Source organism: Protobothrops mucrosquamatus, unplaced genomic scaffold, assembly GCF_001527695.2.
Source record: "Protobothrops mucrosquamatus isolate PMUCROS unplaced genomic scaffold, P.Mucros_1.0 scaffold_256, whole genome shotgun sequence".
NCBI lineage: Eukaryota > Metazoa > Chordata > Lepidosauria > Squamata > Viperidae > Protobothrops > Protobothrops mucrosquamatus.
In genome coordinates, this window is record NW_015386332.1 from 1,869,254 (window position 1) to 1,893,840 (window position 24,587).

A 24,587-nucleotide genomic window follows, 5' to 3' on the forward strand; every position below is an offset into this window, starting at 1 on the left:
CATTGGTGACATTTTGTGGCCAAATTTGATATTACAACTTGTTATTGTCTAAAGGAGACTTGGCTCGAAGCCCAGACTACAGATAAGACTTTTTCAACCTTGACAAATATCAGCTGTGAGAAGCTCAGCTATGTTCTATACTCAGTTATAAAATTATTTTCATTCTCTGACTTTAAAGCCCTCAATTTAACACACCATTAAGAGAATATGGATGAAGACCAGGAAGAGATTCTTCTTATGTTGAAAGCAATACATGAAACCATTCTTTCAGCTTGTGATGAAATAAGATGCTACAGAAAAGAACAAGATGTCAGCCTAGATATACGAACCCAAATTTTGACTACAATTAAAGAATCAACTACGCAGAAGATAATAGAAGAAGTCAAACAATTAAATACTATGATAGAGGATTCAACTGACCAACAAATACAGTCAATGGAAAATCCAGAAAAGGGATTGACAACACTGAAAATGGAAAAGACTTTCTATATAAACCAGAAGAAACTTGAGGAGCAAGAAGAAGAACAGACCGAAGGGAAGACAAACATATCAGGACAACTATGGGGATCTGGAATAATAGAGAGACAATTCGCTAGCCCTTCCAAAAAAATGGTGACTGGATGGTCTCTTTTATTTCAAATAATATATATAACAACAGAGGGAGATCTATTTGATGACTTAAAAGCACTGACATGGAAGACGAGCTGGCAAAGGAAGAAAGCCAGAATAAGGCTGAAGAAAATTGGGGTTTTGATTTATTAGGGAGGATTTTATATTACTAATTAAAATAGAATATACTCAAATAGACAAGACATGTATTTTGAATACTAGATTTTGTTATGAATTGAGATAAAGAAAATTTTGGTCACCTAAAACTTGGAAGTACAAATATTAAAAGTTAAATTTGAATATTGATGGGAAATTAAAAATTGGAGAAAACAAATAAATAGGATATTGATTGTCTATAAAGATTGAATGTAAAAGTAATTAAGATATGTATAAGCTAAAAATTTATTGATAAATGTAATAAACATGTTTTTTACTTAGTTGATATAATAAGAACTGTATTAGCTTAAATATGAGACAATAGATATTAAGGGAAAAAGAGGAAATATTTGATGTTGAAATAGGGGAAATTTTGGTCATTAAATTTAAGACATTTGGAAATTAGTTGAAAATAAGGATGTTATACTATATTATTAACTAGATGATGTAAGATGGTGGGAAATAGAATATACTTAAATAGATAAGATGTGTATCTTGAATATTAGACTTTGTTATGAATTGCGATAAAGGAAACTTTGGTTACCTAAAACTTGGAAATTATAAATATCAAATGTTAAATTTAAATATTGATGGAAAACTAAAAATTGGGAAAAACTAACAACAGGACATTGATTACAGTATAGTTGTTCAGGACATTGATTACACTATAGTTGTTCAGTCACTAAGTTGTGTCTTTGTGATCCCATGGACCACAGCATGCCAGGCCCCCCTGCCCTCCACTGCCTCCTGGAGTTTGCCCAAATTCATGTTCATTGCGTTGATGATGCTATCTAACCATCTTATCCTCTGCTGTCCCCTTCTCCTTTTGCTTTCAATAAAGCACTGTAGTACTGCTATCAAAAAAAATCCATATGGATTATCAGAAGCAACAAAGAAGTAACAAGAGTAAGGAGTTATAGTCTCTCTTCTTCTAGATAATGTGGACTAATAAGGAGAGAAAGCAACTGAATGGTAGAAAGACCCCCACAGTAGTACTCAAATGACTGATCTACTAACAAATCTGGAAATGATAACTCTTTCATTATTAGAGATCACTGGAGTCTCCAAGCACACAATTTTGCACCCTCAACTTCTTGAATCGGAGCTTCAAACTGAGGTTGAAGCTGTTCACATTGGAAATGCACCCAGGCCTCTTCTCATTGGTTAAATTGGATACCAGTGCCAAGATGGCAAATGACAATACCCTTTTTAAAAATATAACGCATGCTATTTTCTTCTTCCCACACCACTGAGAGGTACTCACTGTTGCTCGGCTTTGGCTCTGTCACTTAGGAAGAAGAGGGCCGTGGCCAGGAAAAACATCCCCCCGAGGACCACAACAAAAGGGCACAGCATCAGCGCATAGCCTAAACTGAGGAATTCCCAGAGTGGAGACTCCTTTGTGCTCTGCCGTATCACATCGGAGATCTAGAAGGGAAAAGTGGGGGGTGGGGTGGGGGTGGAAAGAGAAGGAACAGATAGAGATAAGTCTATTTATGGACGTTCTCTTTGTCACCAACATAGTTTATTTGAAATGGGATGGGGGAAAGCCAACTGCTTCCTTGCCAAGATTTGCGAGACTTGCTCAGTTTTGCACAGAAAAACAAATCCTGACATTCTTATAGTTAACTGCCTGGCTCCTCCCATTACTGTTAGGCAGGATTTCCCATTGTTATGTTTTTCTCTTCTTGTTGGTATAAGTCTCTCCACAAGTGGCTGTAACCCCCAGACTAGATCCTTCAGGGATAAGAGAATGGTGGGAACTCTTGTTCAGAGACAAACCACCCACTTTTCCCAAATGCAAAAATTCCAGTTGCCAACTTTGCCACCTTCTATTAAAGAATCTGAAGGGGGTGTGATGGCTCAATGGTTAAAGTCACTGAGCTTGTTAGCTGGAAAGCTGAAAGCCCGGGTTCCATACCCAAGCACTGCACAATGGGGTGAGCTCCTTGCCCCAACTCCTGCCCATTTAGCAGTTCAAAAGCATGCAAATGCGAGTAGATTAACAGGTACCACTTTGGTGGGAAGATAATAGCTTTCTGTGTGTCTTGGCATATAGCCATACTGGCCACATGACCATGGAAAATATCTTCGAATAACCTGGCTCACTTGGTCAAGAAAGAGAGATGACAGTGGAGTCATAGAGTCGGACCTGACTGGACAGGGAAATCTTTACCTTTTATTTTATTAAAGGACCTATCAACCGAGGAAGCCTTTTCCACCTGAAACTTGGTAGAGCTGACAGTGTTAAAGGAATCCATTACCTGATATTGTATCAGACACTTTCCTAGGTTCAGCTTAAACATCTGAGGGCCAAACTCAAGAAATCCCCTTTGTACACAAAACCTTCATTCTAGAAGTGGGGTGAAGTCATGATGAAGCATCCATTTTGCTTCAGATTTTAACTAGGCAACTCCAGACAGAGTTGGGAAAATCCCAGATCACAGTAGACAATCTGGGCTAGGTGGCTAAATAATATCAGGCAATAAGCATACGTTCATTTTAATGATTGGAGGACCCAAAGGAAACAATATGTTCTGTGGCCTAAGTTAGCCCTATATTTGGCATGTGGGCATGTAGGAGTGTGCATATAATTGTGTTTTAGAACTACCCTGAGTAATAATGTGAACCAAAACTAGGATGCTTAACATAGAGGAGCCTTCTGAGTAACTAGCTCCCTCTTGAAGTGTGAAACAACTTCAAAGTTGTTTCTACCACTTCAAAACTCTTCCATCTCATTTCCCTAATTCAGGAGAGGGAGAAACTTATCTGTGTTAGAAAGATTATGTTAAAGAACACTCTATCCACCCCTTATCATTTTGGGGAGGTTTTCTAATTATCTTCAAATGGCAGCATTTTGTCTGGGCTACTATGATTTGGAACATCCTCTCCCCCCCAAAAAAAGTCTATAGCATCAAGGATTTGGGGGATAATAGGAGAAGAAAGGAGTATATAGGAAACTTCAAAATACATTTTAAATTCAAAATCACAACAGAAATCAGAAAGATATCTTAAACTGTGGATCTGAGGAAGCAGAAAATTGTGTTGTGCCAATAACACTTCATTGCTATGCCTCTTTCTGGTTTCATTAATTGTACTTTATTTTCTTCTTTTGCAGATGTGTGGCTAAGTTCATTCAACAAACTGCACAACTCAGATAAAGAATAGCCTCAAAGTGAGATAGGTGACAAACAACTCTAATAATAAAGGTCTAGAAGATGCATTCACACAACACGCTATGCTAGGTTAGTTATTACTTGGCTAAAGATTTATGTTATACATAAAGTGCGGATTTATGTTATACAAAACCTGGCTGTTGGCTTAGCTTATATCCCAATGTTTTGTATGAACTCAGAATATGGATTCATTGAATAATCAGATAAGGGCATTAAGTGCAATCACAAAGCTTGTGTGTGTGCAGAGATAGGGAGAACTATCATCCTCAGAACAAGAACCCAGCTTCTTATCATATTCCTCAGGTGTTCCAAGGCTATACTTACAAATCCAACCAGGTAGGGACTTCCAGCATCACCCAAAAGATGCGAGGTGAAACTCTGTAAAGCTACGGCTGTTGCTCGACGTGTAGGAATAACCACATACTGAAATGGGATGCAGAAGGTAGGGAGAGAGAGAAAAAGATTAAAACGTCAATTCCTTTAGCAATAACAATAGTATTTTGGCTTATATACCTTCCCATAGTGCTTTACAGCACTTTCTGGGCAGTCAACCTTGAGCCCCATCAGGATTGCTCCAGGCCGTGGGCAGAACTTTGTCTGCAAAATTGCCTTTAACCACTACACCACCCGGGCTCTCTTTCCTACCTAACTCTATCTAGATATGAACTATCACACAGTAAACAGCAGCCAGTTTGGTGCAATGGTTAAGGCAACAGGCTAGAAAAGGGGAGATCATGAGTTCTAGTCCTGACTTAGGAATTGAAGCCAGCAGGGTGATTTTCGATCAGTCACTCTTTCTCAGCTGTGGAAGAAGGCAATGACAACCATCCATCTGAAAAGGCTGCTAAGAAAACTGCAGGGACTTGTCCAGACAATCAGCAGGAGTGACTTGAATGGACACACATATGCACAGGCACTATGCTATTTGATGTGGTGTCTGCGGAGGGTGGATATAGTACTCCAACATAATTGGAGAGCAACTGATCAGAAGAAGGCTCAGTTAGATCCTTTTTAACCTGGAACTAAGCTGCAACCCAGTTTGGGGCTCCTGAACTGCATGAATTAAGTTGGGAGATCTATAAGCTACGTTGGTTGTGTTAATCAACTGGGAGTAGCTGATCATAGGGTGGAAGAAACCGCTAGTAACAAAGTAGTTCCTGCCCAAGTTTGCAGATGTAGTCAGTAAGCAGACTGGCATTCTGAATAATAAAACAAAGCTGAAACCAAATTTTTGCTATGGGAGTTGCCCAGATTTAGCTGCCCAAAGAAGGACAGAGGTTGGCTAAGTCAGAACCAAGGAAAAGTGTGGGATCACTCTGGCAATTTTGTACTAAGTGATGCATGTGTCAGGAAGCATGAGGAAAGATGGATACGTTTGCTTGGCCAAGCATATCTCCTTAAGTAGAGGCCTAGAGAAAGTTCTGGTTTCCCTGTGATGTCCGCTTCCCACCACAAAGAACAAGCAAGACTATTCATAGCACTGCAGAAGGCATCTCTAAACCACTGTTGTTTTTGATGCCCACATCCTATGGAAATGGCCAGTGGCAAAGGCCATTTAAGAATGGCCATAAATTTTAGGACCAATATCAAAATCCAGAGGAATGAGAAAGGAAGGAGCCAAGAGGTCTCCAGAACCAATCTGCTTCTTTCTGGTAATTTCCCATTTCCACTTCTATTGCCTTGGGATTTTATGGTAGTCTTCAATTCCGGATACTAACCAAGTCTGATTCTGCTTAGCTTTTTTTTTTAGAACAGTCAAGATTGGCTATGTGCTACCACTTGCACCTTCCTGCTATATCTACACAACATGAAATATGTAAGCTAGATCTCCTGCTTTAATGGTGGGCAAAACTATGCCTTTATTGGGAAAATCTGTAATTAGAAGTGAGAGATGAGAGATGGTCTCTCAAAAGCTGGAGAATGGAATCTCTAGCAAGGTTTAAACAAGGAGACAGCTCTCCAAATGAAGAAGCGAAATGTGTGTGTGTGTGTGTATTATGTGGAGAAAGAGCAAGAACTTGAGGAGACGCTGGTGAAGAGTCACAAAACAATAAGTCTAAATTAAAGTTATTTAAAGTGCAAGTCTCTTCCTAGCAACTTTAATGAGGAACATTGCAATGGTCGCCCTGCAGGAGAAAATTAGCCATACTAGCTATGGCTGATGAGGCCGCATTCACACCAACATATTTAACCAGGTCACTTAAAGACCTAGCAGCTGCATTTGCCCAGCAACTAAACTTGATTATTTTTAATTAGATTAGTCTTCTATCTAGTTTGTAACTAAGGAAATGCATTTATGTTAGGCACATAGTCCAAGCTTAGTGTTTGAGTCCAACAACAGTTTGCCCAATTGCAAAACATACATATAGCCCTATACCAGTAAATGAAATGCAAGTATACATTCATATCCACTTACCATAAGTATGTCAGCTGTGATGGCCCAGTTTGAAAACAAAAGAGTCTCACCAATAAAAATGCAGACCTGTGGTTGAAACATTAGACATACAACATTTACTCATGCATGTTTGAGAAATATCCCACAATTTGGTGTTCTGTTTTAAAGGCAGTATCCCCAATGTAACCGAATGCATGGCAATTTACTGTTAACATCCACTGAACCTTATCAAGGGGAGGAGGTGACGGGGAGGGATGGGTTTTTTGTTTTATTTATTTGTGATGGGAAATTTTATTTATTAAAGAAATACTTATAAGATATTTGTATTTTTATAAGGTTTATAAGTTTATATTTTTTATATGTTTATAAGGAGAAAGATTAGAAACTGGCAAGAATTCTGTGTATTTCAAGAAAGGTAGAGGTCAACTATGGTGAGAAATTTATTTATAGCAGGAGCAGGGAATTTCCAGATGTTACTGAACATGGCTTATGGCTGGGATAAAAGGAGCTAGAATCCAGCAACATTTGCAAGGCCATATGTTCTGCCTGATTTGTAGTATTTATATACTTCCTTAAATTCTTAAAGTAGCTAACAATAATTCTACCAGTATAAACATGGACATAAATACAAGCATAAGCCGCAGAGCATGCTGAAAAATTGGGGTTTGTAAAAAAAAAAAGATCAAGCACTGAAAGGGAATCTGCCTTGTTGAGGAGGCAGCTAAATATGTAAGCTGATTACACAATAGAAGGATTCTGGTGGCAGCTAAAGGTAAACCAAACATTTCAATTTTAAATTGTCTTGAACTCAAAATGCAAAGTGGTGATTCTGAAGCACTTGGAATAGCTTTGTTTTACGTCACTTCTAATAGTTTTTGTGCATGTGCGTGTTTCCAAAAACTTTTCAGAGGTGTTAATTTTGTTACTGCCAGGGCCATTTTAACTACAGAAGGCTCAGCATTCAAAGAACTGTATTAATAATGTATAAATGGAACTTAATACATTGGAATAGAATCAAGGCCGCCAGAAGCAACCTAGAACTAAGGAGAAACTTCCTGACAGTGAGAACAATTAACCAGTGGAACAACCTGCCTCCAGAAGCGGTGAATGCTCCAACAATGGAAGTTTTTAAGAAGAAACTGGACAGCCATTTGTCCGAAATGGTATAGGGTTTCCTGCCTGAGCAGGGGGTTGGACTAGATGACCTCCAAGGTCCCTTCCAACTTTATCATCATTATCATCATTATCATTATCAGTTAGTACATTAAAGCATCGGCTAAGGTCCATTTTCAAGTGTGGAGATTCCATGCAGACTTTCCATATCTTTGGTACTCAACTGCTTTGAAACTCATCGAATTTGGTACTTAACACATTTTGAGGCGAAAATATTGTCCTGGTACTCATCGTTTGTTTGGTACTTAATGCACAAATTAGAACTTGCCAGTGTCAGATGCCTTGTGACTCACTACATTATTTCTTATGAGAAAAAAATGTTTGGTACTCATCGTTTTTGGTACTCGTCGTGCCTCCCGGAGCCAATTAACGATTTTATTTATTTATTTTATTTTCCAACTTCTATGCCGCCCTTCTCCCCACGGGACTCACGATGAGTACCAAGGTGCCACTGTATTTGGCACTGTCCTTTATCTTCCTCTTTGCTATCATAAAAGCAGGGAAAGGAACTGGGTGTTCTACAGGTATTCTGAATTCATACTTCCTGAAATTTAAAATGTCCAGAAGGCAATAGAGTTGTTAAGGTCTAGGGAAAAAATATAATTGTTTCGTCCCCTTTCTCCCCTACTCTACCCTACCCTACCCTACACACGTGTGTGTGTGTGTGTGTGTGTGTGTGTGTGTGTGTGTGTAATGATATATATATGCATGTGTGTGTGTAAGGGTAATTCTCTCCCCCCTCCCCCTGCTTTCCCCCCAAGTTTTTATATTTTCAGGAAAACAAGGGATTTAGTGAGAGGCTACAATGCGAGCTTCTTGTTTTATAGCCCTTCTTCTAATCCAGACATGTCAAACACAAGGCCCGGGGGCCGGATGCGGCCCACGAAGTGGTTTCATGTGGCCCGCGAAGCCATCCTAGAAACAGTGAAGGAACGGCCCCCTCTGCCTTGGCCCTGGCCTAGGCCAGCCAGGAGCCAATGTGCAATTTTGTGGTGGCCATCTATGCTGAAACGTATTCAGTCTTAGCCCCATAAGCCCCTCCCCCCTGCATGGCCTGAGAGGAACAGTGAGGCTCCTCCAGTGGACCATGCCTTGGCACTTGCCCTGGTCCCACCCCCTTCTTCCAGAGACCCTCAGATCTATCCCACTGGCCACACCCACCCAGTAGGCCACACCCACTCCATCCACGCCCACCCAATAGGCCGCACCCACTCTGGCCACACCCACTCAGCCCCCTGAGGGCAACTGCAATGCTGATGCGGCCCTCAATGAAATTGAGTTTGATACCCCTGCTCTAATCAAAAAGCAGAATTAAGTGGCTGAATATAGGTAGTCCTCAACTTATGACTGATCACGTAGCAAAATTACGACTTACCTAAAAAAGAGGATTTATGACCCGATCTGAAGTTTTGACGGTCAGCCACCCCACATGGGCACATGATTGCACTCTGGTTGCTCAGCAACCTGGCCACATTTACGGCCTTTTGCAGCATCCTGCAGTCACGTGATCGAATTTCATGATGGTTTTGCCAAAAGCTGGCATTCACTTCCAATTTTTGGCAAAACTGTGACATAGAGAACAATGGGTTTGCTTAATGACCATGGCATTTGCTTAACAACTATGCTTGCTTTACAATTGCTGTGTTCATTTAATGACCCTCACAAAGAACATCGTAAAATCGGGCCAGCCAGGACTTACAACCATAATGGGTAAGCTCCATTACAGCTGTAACTCGAGGACTATCTGTAGGTAGATGAATAAAGGAAGAGAAATCCATTTCATCCTCCCCTTCTCCAGACTGACCACTTACATAGGCTCCGACAATGCTGTTCTTCGCTGCAACGAAAATCAAGCAGGTAAAGATGGCTGATCCCAGCATCCCAACGGCGCAAACCAAAGGATCCGCTCTCTGGGTTTTCACCCGGCACCACTTAGTAGCTCCAGCCCCAGTGATCACGCCCAGAAATCCAGTGAAACAGGTGATGGCTCCAAAGATCAAGCTAAGGACACAGAACGATTCCAGAAATAAAAATCTTTTCTCATTTAGGTGGATTTATTTTTATACACACGGCAGTAGGTGAGAGGCAGCGGAGAGGGTTGAATTAGCAAAGCAAGGCTATGAGTAAGAGGTGCTACATGGAAATTGATGGACTAAGCCCCTAAAAAAGAATTCAGAAAACAAAAAATGCAAGTTCTGGAGATCTTCATGTTTCATAGGAATTCTATGTTCTTTCATAACTCAGATCTGAGTTTTTTATTGATCAATACATGGAAAATTAAAAATATTTGCATTTAAGAAGTTTATTTAAAACTTACAGCATCTCTGGACAAGCTATCCTTTGCCACGCCATGCCCGCATTCAACCATTCTTAAACAAATCATGTACTCAAGTTTCATTTAGCTTATCATTAAACAAAATACAAATCTCTGCCTCTCATGGTAGTTGTGACAATTAAGGCAACAAAGGACACAAAAGTACAGAGGGAAAAAAAAATTAAAAATGCATAAAAAGCCACTACTTGTCAACTGAAGTTATATGAGCAGATAGAATTTAAGATGTAACGTCCTGCCTTTATTTTCTTCTCAGAAGTCAAACACTATCATGGCTGCAGGAAGAAATAAAAATAAATAAATTCCTGCTTTTAAAAAAATTCTATAAAAAGCTTTGTGGATTGTACTAAATATTAAGACTATATTTAGAAAGTCCAGAAGAACAGCCTGAACTGAAAAAAGTACAGCTAGTCCTCATTTAGTGACTGACTTATTTAGCCACCATTTGCATGAACAAGTAATTTTACAGCCAGTCCTTGCATTTATGACCTTTGGCAGGTCTACAAAGCAAAACTGAAGTAAAATCACAACATTGTGGTGTTTCACTTAGTGACCACTTCTCTTTATCAACTGCATTGCCAGTCCCAATGATGGTCACTAAAGAAAGTCTAACGCTCCTTTTGTTTCACTCCCAGCCCATGGTATCCTCAAATGAACCGCATCTAAGCAGCAAGGCTTGGTTTCTAACTATCTGAGGAACCAGCGAAAGTCTTCTGGTCCTGTGGCCAACCAAGCCTGTCTGCCAAGAAGCACTCAAGTGGGGCATGTGAGTAACAACCTTCTCCTGCAGTTGTCTAACTCCTTCTGGCTCTTGGAGCGTTCATGCTTGCTGCCTCTGAACACGGCAATTCCATTTATTCATTTAAAATGTGTTCTGCCCACTCTTCCTCTGGAGGTTTAGAGCAGCATCTGCTATACCATAAAGCAAATACAGCCCACCATATGTGAACATATTCTAAGGAAATCTATTATAGCTTATAGGGGAATATGAACAAAACCTCACCTGTCTTTGGTCCCACAGGGCTGTGAAGTGCAAATCTCTGCTGTTTTTTGAACAACCTGGGCCCGATGCAGGTAAACAGGGAACCACATCCCTAGAGCTCCCGTGGCAAAAGAAACAGCAGAGGTAGCCAGGGACGAGAAGACATAGCTGCGACTGAAGACAAAGGGGGTTGTAGGTCAGTAAATGAAGTGAGTCTTCTGAACAGAGTAGAAGAAAGAAAGCAGATCTGCCCCAGGAAACATCTGATCCCTCTTACTCATACAGTAGCCCAGAAATAATCTTAAAAACTCTTTCCAGAGTTTGACATCTATAATTTATAATTAAGCGGCTATAATTAAGGAGCTACCACAAAGAAGAGGGAGTCAAGCTATTCTCCAAAGCACCTGAAGGCAGGACAAGAAGTAATGGATGGAAACTAATCAAGGACAGAACTATCCTAGAACTAAAGAGAAATTTCCTGACTGTTAGAACAATTAATCTGTGGAACGACTTGCCTCCAGAAGTTATGGGTTTTTAAGCAGAGATTGAGCAACCATTTGTCTGAAATGGTATAGGGTTTCCTGCTTGAGCAAGGGGTTGGACTAGAAGACTTCCAAGGACCCTTCCAACTCTGTTATTCTTAATTTCTACCATAAAACTGCAGCTCTGTGGCAAAAGAGGGCGAAAAACCACATCAGCGTAACATGGTGATACAAAGGAATTAAAAGTCCTCTAGGGAAGGACTGTTATCATTTCTCTAATATACAAGGCACTTAGCACATCAGTGGTGTTGATATTACGCTAAACAGTTGCTGTCATCAGTAGCTTCATGAAAAAGAAGCTGGAAAAGTGGAATATTGAGGCAATTTTCAAAAATGTTAGCCTCAGTTGTCTGGTTTTGCACCCGTAAAGTATCTCAAGTTGGTTTCTAACATAGAAAAATTAAGAATCAACCTTAATTAAACAAGGTTGCCTTACTTTCTTATCAAGGCCTTCATGTCCCTCAGCCAGGAGGTCCTAGCCTTCAGCTGTGCTCCCAGTTGTTCAGCATTGCCTCTCTTAGCAGCTGGTACAAATATTAAGATAAGTGTCCCTGTGATCATACCTAAAAGTGGAGAAACCTGGAAGAGAAGAGAGAGAAAAACAACTTAAGAAAATAGCCCAAAGCAGATGACCTGACATCAAAACTCAAGTCGAAGAACAGGATTCCTAGATTAGAACAGAAATTCATCTTTCTGACTCACCTCCTCTAGTTTTTCTTATAAAATTAAGAAATTCCTACATTGAGAACTGCAAAGAAAAGATTGGAATGATGGGGTTGAATCTTCAGAACTGAGGTCTGAAAAGTCTGGAGGGCAAATTATTTATCTCCATGCATGACAACTTATTTATAGCATTTGAAAGGAAGAGGCCTTGTAGGCAAGTCATTTTAAAACGAGCCATTTTTAGAACTTCTTCTCCTACAAGTGAATTTAGAGAGGTAAAGTTTTGATTCCATGTTAATCAGAATCAGTTTGGTTGTCTGGCAGTATAAGTCTGAAAGAAAATCTCCCTGTCCACTTTCTCCATGTCATATATAATGTCATACAACTTGATCATGCCCTCCTTTCCAAACTCATAAGAGATCCATACAGCATAGCCAGGTTTCCAAGGAAGTTCCGCCTCACCATCAAAAATTAGGTTGACTCAGAATATCCCAGCAGCAAAGTCAACAGCAAACAGGTAGGCCTTGTTTAGTGATCACAGTTGGCAACTTGGTCATTAAACAAATCACTAGCTAACTGTAACCGTGCTTATGATCTTACTTCAGTATTCCTTGGCTTTATAGACCTGAGAAGGTCATAAATGTGAGGATTGGTTGCAAAGTTACTTTTTCATTATCGTATCAAGTGAAAATTGTCCCTAAATGAGACAGGTCGCTAAGCAAGGACTACCTGTAATGCTATACAATTTGTTATAAAATAAATGAAGATATACATATATGACAACCCACAACAAGCGGGACTGGCCTAGGATATATGACAACCCACAACAAGCGGGACTGGCCTAGGATAATTTTTAAGAGGGGTTTTTTAGAGGGGTTTTTAATTACTTTTTAATTAGACAATTTAAATATTTCATTTTAATTAATTTTAACTTGTGATTGTTAGTGGTGTTTTTAATTGATTGTCAGCCGCCCTGAGTCCGCAAGGAGAAGGGCGGGATATAAATTCAAATAATAAATAAATAAATAAATAAATAAAATAAAATCTGGGAGTAACATCCTACTTAACGCATTCCATTCCTTTGCTAAGTAGACAAAGCTATTATCAATTGAATCTTTCTTCTTTCATTAATTCACTTGCAATCTTAACCTTCCCTCCTACCCATAATCTACAACATGAACTATATGAAGGATAATTATGCTGGCACAATTTATAACGCTGATGTAAAAAAAAAAAAAACAACACCCACCTAAATCATGCATTCCATGTCCTCTCAGCACTTGAAAATGCCATGCAAATTCTATCTCATCTACAAAACAGAACTAATTAACCCGCATAGAGATGCTTATTCTAAACCAGGCATGTGATGGTATTCAACACCTCCAAATGGCTCCATCTCTGAAATTCCACCTCCGCAGAAGGCCAGTGACAAGAAAACAGAGATCACCTCTCTGATGGCCGGAATCCAAGCAGGGTCAAAAGTCAGTAAGCAGTTTTGCCGTCTTATTTCCTCTTGGCTATTTTTCCATCCAGGCCAATATTTTTTTGTGTCTGCTGTGTGTGCATTGTGTGCTAGTCTTCCCTAGCACATTTATCAACATCGCCAAGGGGATAAAATAGAAGGAAATAAGAACGGCTCAGTGCAGGAAAAGAAATGTGAAGTGAGACAAAGTTTCCCCCTCTCTCATGCACCCCCAAACAGAAAAAAAGATCCTTTATGTTTAATAATAAGGGGAATTAAGAACAGTGGACTGAGGCCACCTTTCCTTTACTACCTATCTCAAAATAAACTGGAATAAATCAGAAGCGCTCTAAATTGTATAACAGATTTTGTATGTGCTCCAACAAATGAGGGGAGTAAATGAAAGAGAAGCTATGGAAAAGAGGTGAGGCGGAAATCTCAGTGAGAAATGGCAAAAATACACCATACAGGGTTTAAATTTGGCCAAATAACAAAATAACCCAGTTGGAAGGGACCTTGGAAGTCTTCTAGTCCAACCCCCTGCTCAAGCAGGAAACCCTGTATCATTTCGGACAAATGGTTGTCCAATCTCTTTTTCCAATGTTGGAGCATTCACAACTTTTGGAGGCAAGTTGGTTCACTGATTAATTGTTCTGTCAGGAAATTTCTCCTTAGTTCTTGGTTGGTTGGTTCTCTCCTTGATTAGTTTCCATCCATTGCTTCTTGTCCTGCCTTCAGGCGCTTTGGAGAATAGTTTGACTCCCTCTTCTTTGTGGCAACCCTTTAGATATTGGAACACTACTATCATATCCCCCCTAGTCCTTCTTTTCATTAAACTAGACATGAAACTAGCTGTTTCAGTTTTAGGCCAAGTTTTATATATAAGTGGATTAAATACAGTCCTTCTCTCTGACATTTTTTTTAGTTGGGGAGGTGAATGGGCAGGAGTTGCATTAAAATTAATTAAGATCTTTGTAAAAGGAACATTTAATCATAGTACAGATTAGTCATGACAGCCATTATGGGGTACTAGCACTTCACTGTAATTCTTTCTACTTTGAGGATCAACATTTATGAGTGCCAACATTTACAGTATGCACTCAAAATAATACCAATAAGGAAAAGGGAGATAATTTGGTTGATGATTTAGATTTAGTCGCCACGATATAAAAACAACATTGAGACTCTAGAAAGAGTACAGAGAAAAGCAACAAAGATGAGTAGAGGACTGGAGGTTAACCATACGAAGAATGGTTGCAGGAATTGGGTATGTCCAGTTTAATGAAAAGAAGGATTAGGAGTAACATGATAGCAATATGCCACAAAGAAGAGGTGGCCAACCTATTCTCCAAAGCATCTGAAGGAAGAACAAGAAGCAATGGATGGAAACTAATCAAGGAGAGAAGCAACCTAGAACTAAGGAGAAATTTCCTGACAATAAGAACAATCAACCAGTGGAACAACTTGCCTTCAGAAATTGTGGGTGCCCCATCACTGGAGATTTTCAAGAAGAGGTTGGACAGGTATAGTATAGGGGGTACCTTGCTCAATAGTAGTAACTGTGAGAGGGACCTCGGAGTCCTAGTGGACAATCACTTAAATATGAGCCAGCAGTGTGCTGCAGCTGCCAAAAAGGCCAACACAATGCAGGGCTGCATTAACAGAGGGATAGAATCAAGATCACCTGAAGTATTAATACCACTTTACAATGCCTTAGTAAGGCCACACTTGGAATACTGCATCCAGTTTTGGTCACCACGATGTAAAAAAGATGTTGAGACTCTAGAAAGAGTACAGAGAAGAGCAACAAAGACGATCAGGGGACTGGAGGCCAAAGCATATAAGGAAAGGCTGCTGGAATTGGGTATGTCTAGTTTAATGAAGAGAAGGATGAGGGGGGACATGATAGCAATATTCCAATATCTCAGGGGCTGCCACAAAGAAGAGGGAGTCAAGCTATTTTCCAAGGCGCCTGAAGGCAGGACAAGAAGCAACGGATGGAAACTAATCAAGGAGAGAAGCAACCTAGAACTAAGGAGAAACTTCTTGACTGTTAGAACAATTAACCAGTGGAACAACCTGCCTCCAGAAATGGTGAATGCTCCAACACTGGAAGTTTTTAAGAAGAGACTGGACAGCCGTTTGTCTGAAATGGTATAGGGTTTCNTTATTATTATTATTATTATTATTATTATTATTATTATTATTATTATTATTATTATTATTATTATTATTATTATTATTATTATTATTATTATCTGAAATGGTATAGAGTCTCCTGCTTGAGCAGGGGTTGAAATGGAAGACCTCCAGGGTCCCTTCAACTCTGTTATTCCGATTGGCAAATTTAGAGATTTGCCAAAATGTGTGTGTGGGGGGGGAGAATGGGGAAAAACCCTGAAGGAAAAAAAGCTGAAGAACTCAAAAACTCAAAGAAAACTGGAGGAGAACAGGAATGGATTGCTGGGAATAACATTCTGCTTACCAGAATGCAAAAAGTCAGCAAAGTATGTAATTGTCCTTTTTCTGGCTCTTGTCATCTTCCCACATATACCTCTACAAATACCTCCGAATATACCTCAGGAACACAGTGGCTCTATGTACACAACCCATTAACTCAGCCACTAATAGCCCAGTCCAATTGCTTCACTCCTGGATCTGATTAAACAATCCACAGCCACATTAACTGAACCCAAATGAGTCATTTTGGGGCTACAGAGTTCCCATCTACTTTAACCCCATCAAGCACTTTAGAAAGAGAAATGGTGAGTCAAATGCTGGCCTCATCTGCACCAGTGACATTATAATATAAGCCGCACCTTTGACTGACCATGGAGAATAATTAGAAAGGTCACAGGAAAGTTGTCCAGATCCTACATTCATATCATCCAAAGCTTCTGGAATTTTTTTGAAGGAATAAATATGTATGGAAAAAAACAGGCAGTAAGCAACATCCACAAATTAATTATTTGCTAGCCTACTTATAATTGTAGCATAATTAACCTCTGTTATCAATCACACTCAACTGCAAAAGTTTATGTCCAAAATAATATAAGAGGATAAAAAATTCATTTCCATCAAATCTTCTCTCCACAAGCAGCACTCTGCACACCATGAGCTGAATAAACAAACCACAGCTTGTTGTATTCATACATTCACACAAAGCCAAATACTATGCCAAATACTATGATTTACACATTGCAATGGCTAGGTTTGCAGAACATGTTAAGTTCAAGCCAAACAAACCACACATCAGGGCTTACTACCACCGATATCAGGCCATTATGTTGCACCCGAATTCCACTGAATTATAAATTATAATTTATAAATTATAAATCAGGGGGAAAGAGGCATGATATTTATTTTTTTATATACAAATGTGTTAAATCTAAACAGGAGTTCATTACTAGAGCTACAATACAAAGGCTGCAAAAACTGGATCATCACTAGATAGTAGCCAAGAGTTGGAGTGTCCTATCTCTCTTTACTGCCATCTTGTGGTGACGTAGATTTCTGCAATGCAGTTATGATAATCCTGCTCACTACTCACCCGCAGGGCCCAGTGCCAGTCTCCAGCTACTTGCTTGACACTTGATCCCGTGATATATCCTAAACCACTAGAAAACAAAAAGAAATAAAAAATATTAAGATAAAACCACACAGGAAAAAATCAAATATGACTTCAGTTATTTAGTCAGGTTTTGAGCCAGCCTGAGTTCCCAATGGCTCCAGATATATTCATTTTACCATAGTTACCAAATCAAGAAAGAAACATGTTCCTCAAGACATTACAGCATTTTTCGGATTACCCAGATCTTAGTGGACAAATAGATGGCTGTAAAGAGATGCTAAAATCACTTATTTTTGTTGCTTCCTTGATGCTCTTGTTATTACTCATCCAGCCTTTTAAGTGTAGCCAACCCAGTAACGATATTACACAAATCTTTAAATTTCTAATGTAAGAGATTTCCACACTCTCCCAAGCTATATATATATTTGCAATCGCAAAAATCCACACAAGCCCAACATTGCGTCATAGGCAGAGTCCTAATGATCTCATTAAAAATAATTATGGTTCATAAAGGGAGTCTTTCAATTGCCTGGGCTATTTTAATGAGTTTTTATTTTGTATCCAGACTCCAGTGGATTGTAGCACTAAGAGGGCTTTATTGGCTCTTTCTACAGATCGATTGTGAAATAGTTTGGCGTCTTCTTGGTACTATAACTCCCAGGATTCATTGATATAAAACACTGTAATAGAGGTACAGGTAGTTGTCAGGGCTGCCCCTACTCAAATCCTAGGAAAGAAAACCCCTTCACTCCATAGATTTAGAGAAAAGTCACTTCTTTCCCAGTAAAACTACCGTTTCTCTAAATCTATGGAGCAAAGGGTTTTTCTCTCCTAGGATTTGAGTAGAGGCAGCCCTGACTATAGTCCTCAATGTATAACCACAGCTGGGACCAGAACTTCCTTTATCTAAGCAAGATGATGGTTAAGTGAGTTGCATCTGATTTCACAACCTTTTTTGCTGTGGTCCTTAAGTGAATCACTACAGTCATTAAGTGACTCATGAGATTGTTAAGCAAATCCAACTTCCCTCATTGATTTTGCTTGTCAGAATTCAGCTGGCAGGGTTGCAAAGAGCACTCATGTGACCCCTCCCTCCAGGATGCTGCAACCCTCAGTGGCCAAATGGCCAAATTTTGATCACGTAACCATGGGAATGCCGTGATGACAGTAAGTGTGCAGACCAGTCATAAGCCCCCCCTTTTTTCAGTACTGTTATAACTTCAAACAGTCATTAAACAAATAGTCGTAAACTGAGAACTACCTGTAATTTATTTTGTTTTGCAGAGCTATCTAGTCTTAGAACATGTAGGAGAGGACTGTGATATCTGGGCTCTAAGAACCTTTGATTAACTACAGTTTATTGAATTATGAACCAGAATTAGCTTCATAAAAATAACATGCTAAGCTAAATTCAGGATCAGGCAGTCCTTTGGGGCAGAGTATATACAACATTTTGAAAATACATTGTGGGCATTCTCATAAAATGGAATATGTGCCGGTTCACAAAATCGCTCCCATGATGCCAATGCTTAGATACATAATCAGCACAGGGTACACATTGGCTAGAAAATAAATTAGCTCTGATGAATGTTCTCTGATATCTCAGAACAAGAAGCATAGTGGACACAAAGAGAATATTTGGGGGGGAAAGGGAGGCAGCTTGAATCCTTACATTATCTATGCATACAGGTAGTCCTCGACTTACAACAGTTCATTTAGTGACCGTTCGAAGTTACAAAGGTACTGAAAAAAGTGACTTATGACCATTTTTGACACTTATGACCATTGCAGCATTCCCATGGTCATGTGATTTACATTCGGATGCTTGACAACTGGTTCATATTTGTGACGGTTGCAGTGTCCCGGGGTCATGTGATCACTGTTTGTGACCTTATGACAAGAAAAGTCAATGGGAAAGTCAGATTCACTTAACAGCCATATGACTAATTTATTAACTGCAGTGATTCACTAAATAAATGTGGCAAGAAAAGTCGTAAAATGGGACAAAACTGATTTAACAATTTTTTCACCTAGCAAGGTAAATTTTGGGCTCAATTGTGGTTGTAAGTTGCGGACTACCTGTACTTTAAATTGTGGGTCAGATACAATAGCTTGGTTCAGACAACACGCTATGCTAAAACTGAAATTATCCCTTGTTAATTGTCCATATTTAAAAGAATCATCCATTCTAATCTAGAAGACCAGTAATATTTCTATCGTTTTAACCTTTCATTCTTCTACATTTGTTCTTCTATTTCCAATGGTCAGGTGGGAGTGCCAATGCTTAGATACCCAAAATAGCACTTCCCACAAACAAAAAGGTGAAATCTGAAAATAAACAAACATATTTATGGGGGGGAAAAATCAAAAGAAAGAGAAATGGTTGAACGTGTTTTGGTATGCCAGAAGATGCTGCAAAATGCAAATGGCCACTAAATGAGTTTTCTCACCTCAGATTTTATTTAAATCCTTATGCTGATTAAGATTAACATTTCACCATCCTAAATTTCCAAACCTGCAGGTGCTATTTAAGTAGTGCAAATAGCAGCCAGTATTTGAATTGCTGTACATAATAAGGAATGAAGGGGTGGATTTTTAAATGCCATTGTGTCAACTACTCTGGTTTTAAAAGAAGTTCTCATATAAATACAAATACTAGCAGTTTGAATAAGATTGACTTCATGCCTTGTTTGTGGAATTCTTGGGAATCTGGCTGACAATTGTTGAAAATATAAAGATAGCCTCAAAACAAAATGTTTAGTCACAACTTCCAGTTATAGGGCAGGATACAATATAAATATCCAAGCGTTGGTTGCTGCTGGACAAGTATAAGGAAGGCTATCAGCTGCAAAAAGTTTCATAATACACATATCTGATTTATTCAACCCTAAAATAAATGTTGCACAATTAAAAAAAACAGTTGGAACCTGATGAAATATTGGTTTCCTTATGGAGTTATTCATTTGAGACTATCTGCTAAACAGTCTGAGGTTTGGGCCTTTTTTAAAACAAAAATGATGTTTTATTTTGTGGTGTACACACTTGAGAAAGCTGCTGACCTCTGTAGTAAGGAATTGGTATTATTTTATTGCTTTATGTCATTTTCAAGCAGAAACCAGCTGATCTGTCTTTGATCTGTTTCTGTTTGGACTTTGGTCTAATCTACTGAGTTCTTCTTATATTTGTAGAATCAAAGAGTTATAGGGACTTTAGAAAAGGTCTAATCAAACCACTCTAGCCATCATATAACGATGACTGCCCCACCTTTGTTTGAAGACATCCAGTGATAGGACACCCACATCTGCAGGAGAGGCTGTTCCATTCCCCCTTTTCATTTTGAGTCCGGATCTCTTTCAATAACAGAATAACAGAGTTGGAAGGGACCTTGGAGGTCCTCTAGTCCAACCCCCTGCTTAGGCAGGAAACCCTATACTATTTCAGACAAATGGTTGGCCATTCTCTTCTTAAAAACTTCCAGTGTTGGATCATCACAACTTCTGGAGGCAGGTTGTTCCACTGACTAATTGTTCTCACTGTCAGGAAGTTTCTCCTTAATTCTAGGTTGCTTCTCTCCTTGATTAGTTTACATCCATTGCTTCTTGTCCTGCCTTCAGGTACTTTGGAGAATAGCTTGACTCCCTCTTCTTTGTGGCAATCACTGCTATCATGTCACCCCAGTCCTTCTTTTCAATAGATTAGACATACCCAGTTCCAGCCACCATTCTTTATATGTTTTAGCCTCCAATATTCTTTGTTGCTCTTCTCTGCACTTTTTCTAGAGTCTCAACATCTTTTTTACATTGTGGCGACCAAAACTGTATGCAGTATTCCAAGTGAGGTCTTACCAAGGCGTTATAAAGTGGTATTAACACTTCACGTGATCTTGATTCTATCCCTTTGTTAATGCAGCCTAGGACTCTGTTGGCTTTTTTGGCAGCTGCAGCACACTGCTAGCTCATATTTAAGTGATTGTCCACTAGGACTCCAAGATTCCTCTCACAGTTACTACAGTTACTACACCTATACTGTATCTGTGCTTCCATTTGTCTTCCCCTCTTGCCCATAGACTGTGACCATGTATCCCCTCAGCCTTTTCTTCTAGGTTAGACATACTCAGTTATTTTCATTGTTCTTCACAGAATTTAGCTTCCAAGACTCTCGCCATCTTTTCAGTTCTTCTCTGCACTCCTAATTCCTCCACATCCTTCTTATATATGCCAACGTATTTTTGCAGTGCGTGTTTCCAGCGCATATTTTACATTTAATTATACAATTCATTTAATTAATTATATGTTTGTCTTATATTTGCATGGTTCCCACAGGAATGCCTTGGAGACAAGTGTCTTGCGTTCAGCAAGGGAGTGGATGGCAAGGGAAAACAGAAATCCTTACATCTGCTTCAAGCTGAGAAATACAGGGAGTCCTCGACTTACGGCCACAATTGGGACTTGTGAATTTCCACTGCAGTTGTTGTGAGTCGTGCCCAATTTTATAACTTTTTTTTGCCACATTTGTCAAGCAAATCATGCAGTTGCTAAGCAAATCTGCTTCCCATCTCTGACTTTGCTTGATGGAAGCTGGCTGGAAAGCTCACCAATGGTGATCATGTGACCCAGGGATACTGCAACTGTCGTAAATACGTGCCAGTTGCCTGAATTATGATCATGTCACTATGGGGATGCTGTGACAATCATAAATGTGAAGGCTGGTTGCAAGTCACTTTTTTCAGTGCTGTTGTAAGTTTGAATGGTTGCTAAACAAATGATTGTAAGTCGAGGACTACCTGTACAGGAGCCTTAACAGAATAACAGAATAGCAGAGTTGGAAGGGACCTTGGAGGTCTTCTAGTCCAACCCCCTGCTTAGGCAGGAAACCCTATACTATTTCAGACAAATGGTTGGCCATTCTCTTCTTAAAATCCTCCAGTGGCAGAGCACCCACAACGTCTGGAGGCAAGTATTCTCTTTCTAGTGCAGGGGTAGGCATCCTTGGCTCTTTTATGACTCGTGGACTTCAGTCAGCATGGCTGGCTCAGGAATTCTGGGAGTTGAAGTCCACGAGTCATAAAAGAGCCAAGGTTGCCTACCCTGGTCTAGGGGAAATCCAAGTATTCCCCTTCTGGGGAAAAAGCTGAACTTTCCATGGTTCTGCAGCCAGCCCACCTCACCATAGCAAAATATGCTTTCCAGCTTTTACATCTGCAGGCCTCTTTACACGACTGCAGGAACAGGAACGGCTGCTATTTAAAAATGCTACAGGAAAGAAATGTTAATAGCCAAAACTCAGTCAAGCTTCCTTGAAATCTTCAGGGAAAAATAGCTGGTCTTTCCAAGAGGAGATAAACAGGCAGATAGATACCCCCATTCCTGAAGAGCAAATGGAATGCTTTCAAGCCTTTGTCTCCGACTTGTACGCTATGCAAAAGCAGAAATACATCCTCTTGTAGACATTTTGTCACCCGGCGCATTACGGGAAAGGTTTTCCCCCAGTGGAAATAAACACACAGAGCTGAGTTTCTCCACAGGAAGCAGGCTTACTGTTTGGAATTTGGTGGCGAGCCTCACGTGCCCACCCTGTCTCCAACCTTGCCAAACTTGGGGTCAGGCATTGTGAAGATGGAGACTTCCTCTTGACCACAAGTGAGAAGAATGTGCCCGACTGATAAGAGAGCCTAAATGGAAAAAACAGGCAGCAAAGGCAGCCGTCAGCCAGAAGAATAGCCCAGCTGATTAAAAAAAAAAAGGGTTGTCAGAACTTCATTTGAGTTCAGACCCCCTCTATGGTCCCATGGAAAGGGACAGAGAATGTAGAATCATAGTATTGGAGGGCATCTTGGAGGTCTTATAACACAATCCCCTCAAACAGGAGACCATTATGGACAAATAGCTGTCTTCTTGAGAACCTCCAATGATGGAAAACTCACAATTTCTAGAGAAAAGCTGTTCTACTGATTAATTGTTCCCACTGTCAGGAAACTTCTTCTTAGTTCTAGGTTGGACCTCTCTTTAATGATCTTCCACCCGTTATTTCTTGTCCTGCCCTCAGGTGCTTTGGAGAATAGAATAGAATAGAATAGAATAGAATAGAATAGAATAATAATAACAATAACAATAACAATAACAATAACAATAACAATAACAATAACAATAACAATAACAACAACAAAATACAAAGACCTACAAATAGAAATAGAAAAACTGTGGCAAAAGCAAGCAAGGGTAGTACCAATAGTAATAGGCGCCTTGGAAGCAATCCCAAAACAACTGAAGCACCACTTGAACACCATTGGCATTGACAAATTCGCCATTAGTCAATTGCAAAAGGCGGCCTTACTAGGAACTGATTCCATCCTGCGATGATATCTGTAATACTATCAAACATCCACATCTGCCTATCCCAGGTCCTTGGTAAGGACTCGATAGGTAGACAAAATGCCAAATCCAGTCTGAACATCTGTCTGACTGTGCAATGATCAATAATAATAATAATAATAATAATAATAATAATGATAATGATAATGATAATGATAATGATAATGATAATGATAATGATAATGATAATGATAATGATAATGATAATAATAGTAGTAGTAGTAGTAGTAGTAGTAGTAGTAGTAGTAGTAGTAGTAGTAGTAGTAAAGTTGGAAGGGACCTTGGAGGTCATCAAGTCCAACCCCCTGCTCAGGCAGGAAACCCTATACCATTTCAGACAAATGGCTGTCCAGTCTCTTCTTAAAAACTTCCAGTTTTGGAGCATTCACCGCTTCTGGAGGCAGGTTGTTCCACTGGTTAATTGTTCTAACTGTCACGAAGTTTCTCCTTAGTTCTAGGTTGCGTCTCTCCTTGATCAGTTTCCACTGTTGCTTCTCGTCCTGCCTTCAGGTGCCTTGGAGAATAGATTGACTCCCTCTTCTTTATGGCAGCCCCTGAGATATTGGAACACTGCTATCATGTCCCCCCTCGTCCTTCTCTTCGTTAAACTAGACATACCCAATTCCAGCAATTGTTCCTTATATGTTTTAGCCTCCAGTCCCCTAATCACTTTTGTTGCTCTTCTCTGTACTCTTTCTAGAGTCTCAGCATCTTTTTTACATCGTGGTGACCAAAACTGGATGCAGTATTCCAAGTGTGGCCTTACTAAGGCATTGTAAAGTGGTATTAATACTTCACGTGATCTTGATTCTATCCCTCTGTTAATGCAGCCCAGCACTGTGTTGGCTTTTTTGGCAGATGCAGCACACTGGTGGCTCATATTTAAGTGATTGTCCACTAGGACTCCGAGATCCCTCTCACAGTTACTACTATTGAGCAAGGTACCCCCTATACTGTACCTGTACATTTGGTTTTTCTTGCCTAAATGTAGAACCTTACTTTTTTCACCATTGAATTTCATTTTGTTAGATAGCGCCCAGTGTTCAAGTCTGTCCAGGTCCTCCTGTATCTTAAGCCTGTCTTCTGGAGTGTTGGCTATTCCTGCCAGCTTGGTGTCATCCGCAAATTTGATGAGTTCCCCATCTATCCCCTCGT

The 24,587-nt window shown here is 39.7% G+C and overlaps 1 protein-coding gene across 1 annotated transcript in view; it reads right to left on the minus strand.

Annotated features, from left to right (window-relative positions):
* Positions 1-2,025: 2,025 nt before the first annotated feature.
* The window catches only part of SPNS2 (sphingolipid transporter 2), a 37,268-nt gene continuing 14,706 nt past the window's right edge, over positions 2,026-24,587 (minus strand). The window contains exons 4-10 of the mRNA XM_015831327.1: positions 17,041-17,107; positions 11,802-11,944; positions 10,845-10,997; positions 9,321-9,510; positions 6,358-6,423; positions 4,266-4,364; positions 2,026-2,193 (exon numbers count right to left, since the gene is read on the minus strand). Of these exons, the coding sequence (XP_015686813.1) occupies positions 2,026-2,193; positions 4,266-4,364; positions 6,358-6,423; positions 9,321-9,510; positions 10,845-10,997; positions 11,802-11,944; positions 17,041-17,107 (886 nt within the window). The remainder of the gene's footprint in view (positions 2,194-4,265; positions 4,365-6,357; positions 6,424-9,320; positions 9,511-10,844; positions 10,998-11,801; positions 11,945-17,040; positions 17,108-24,587) is intronic.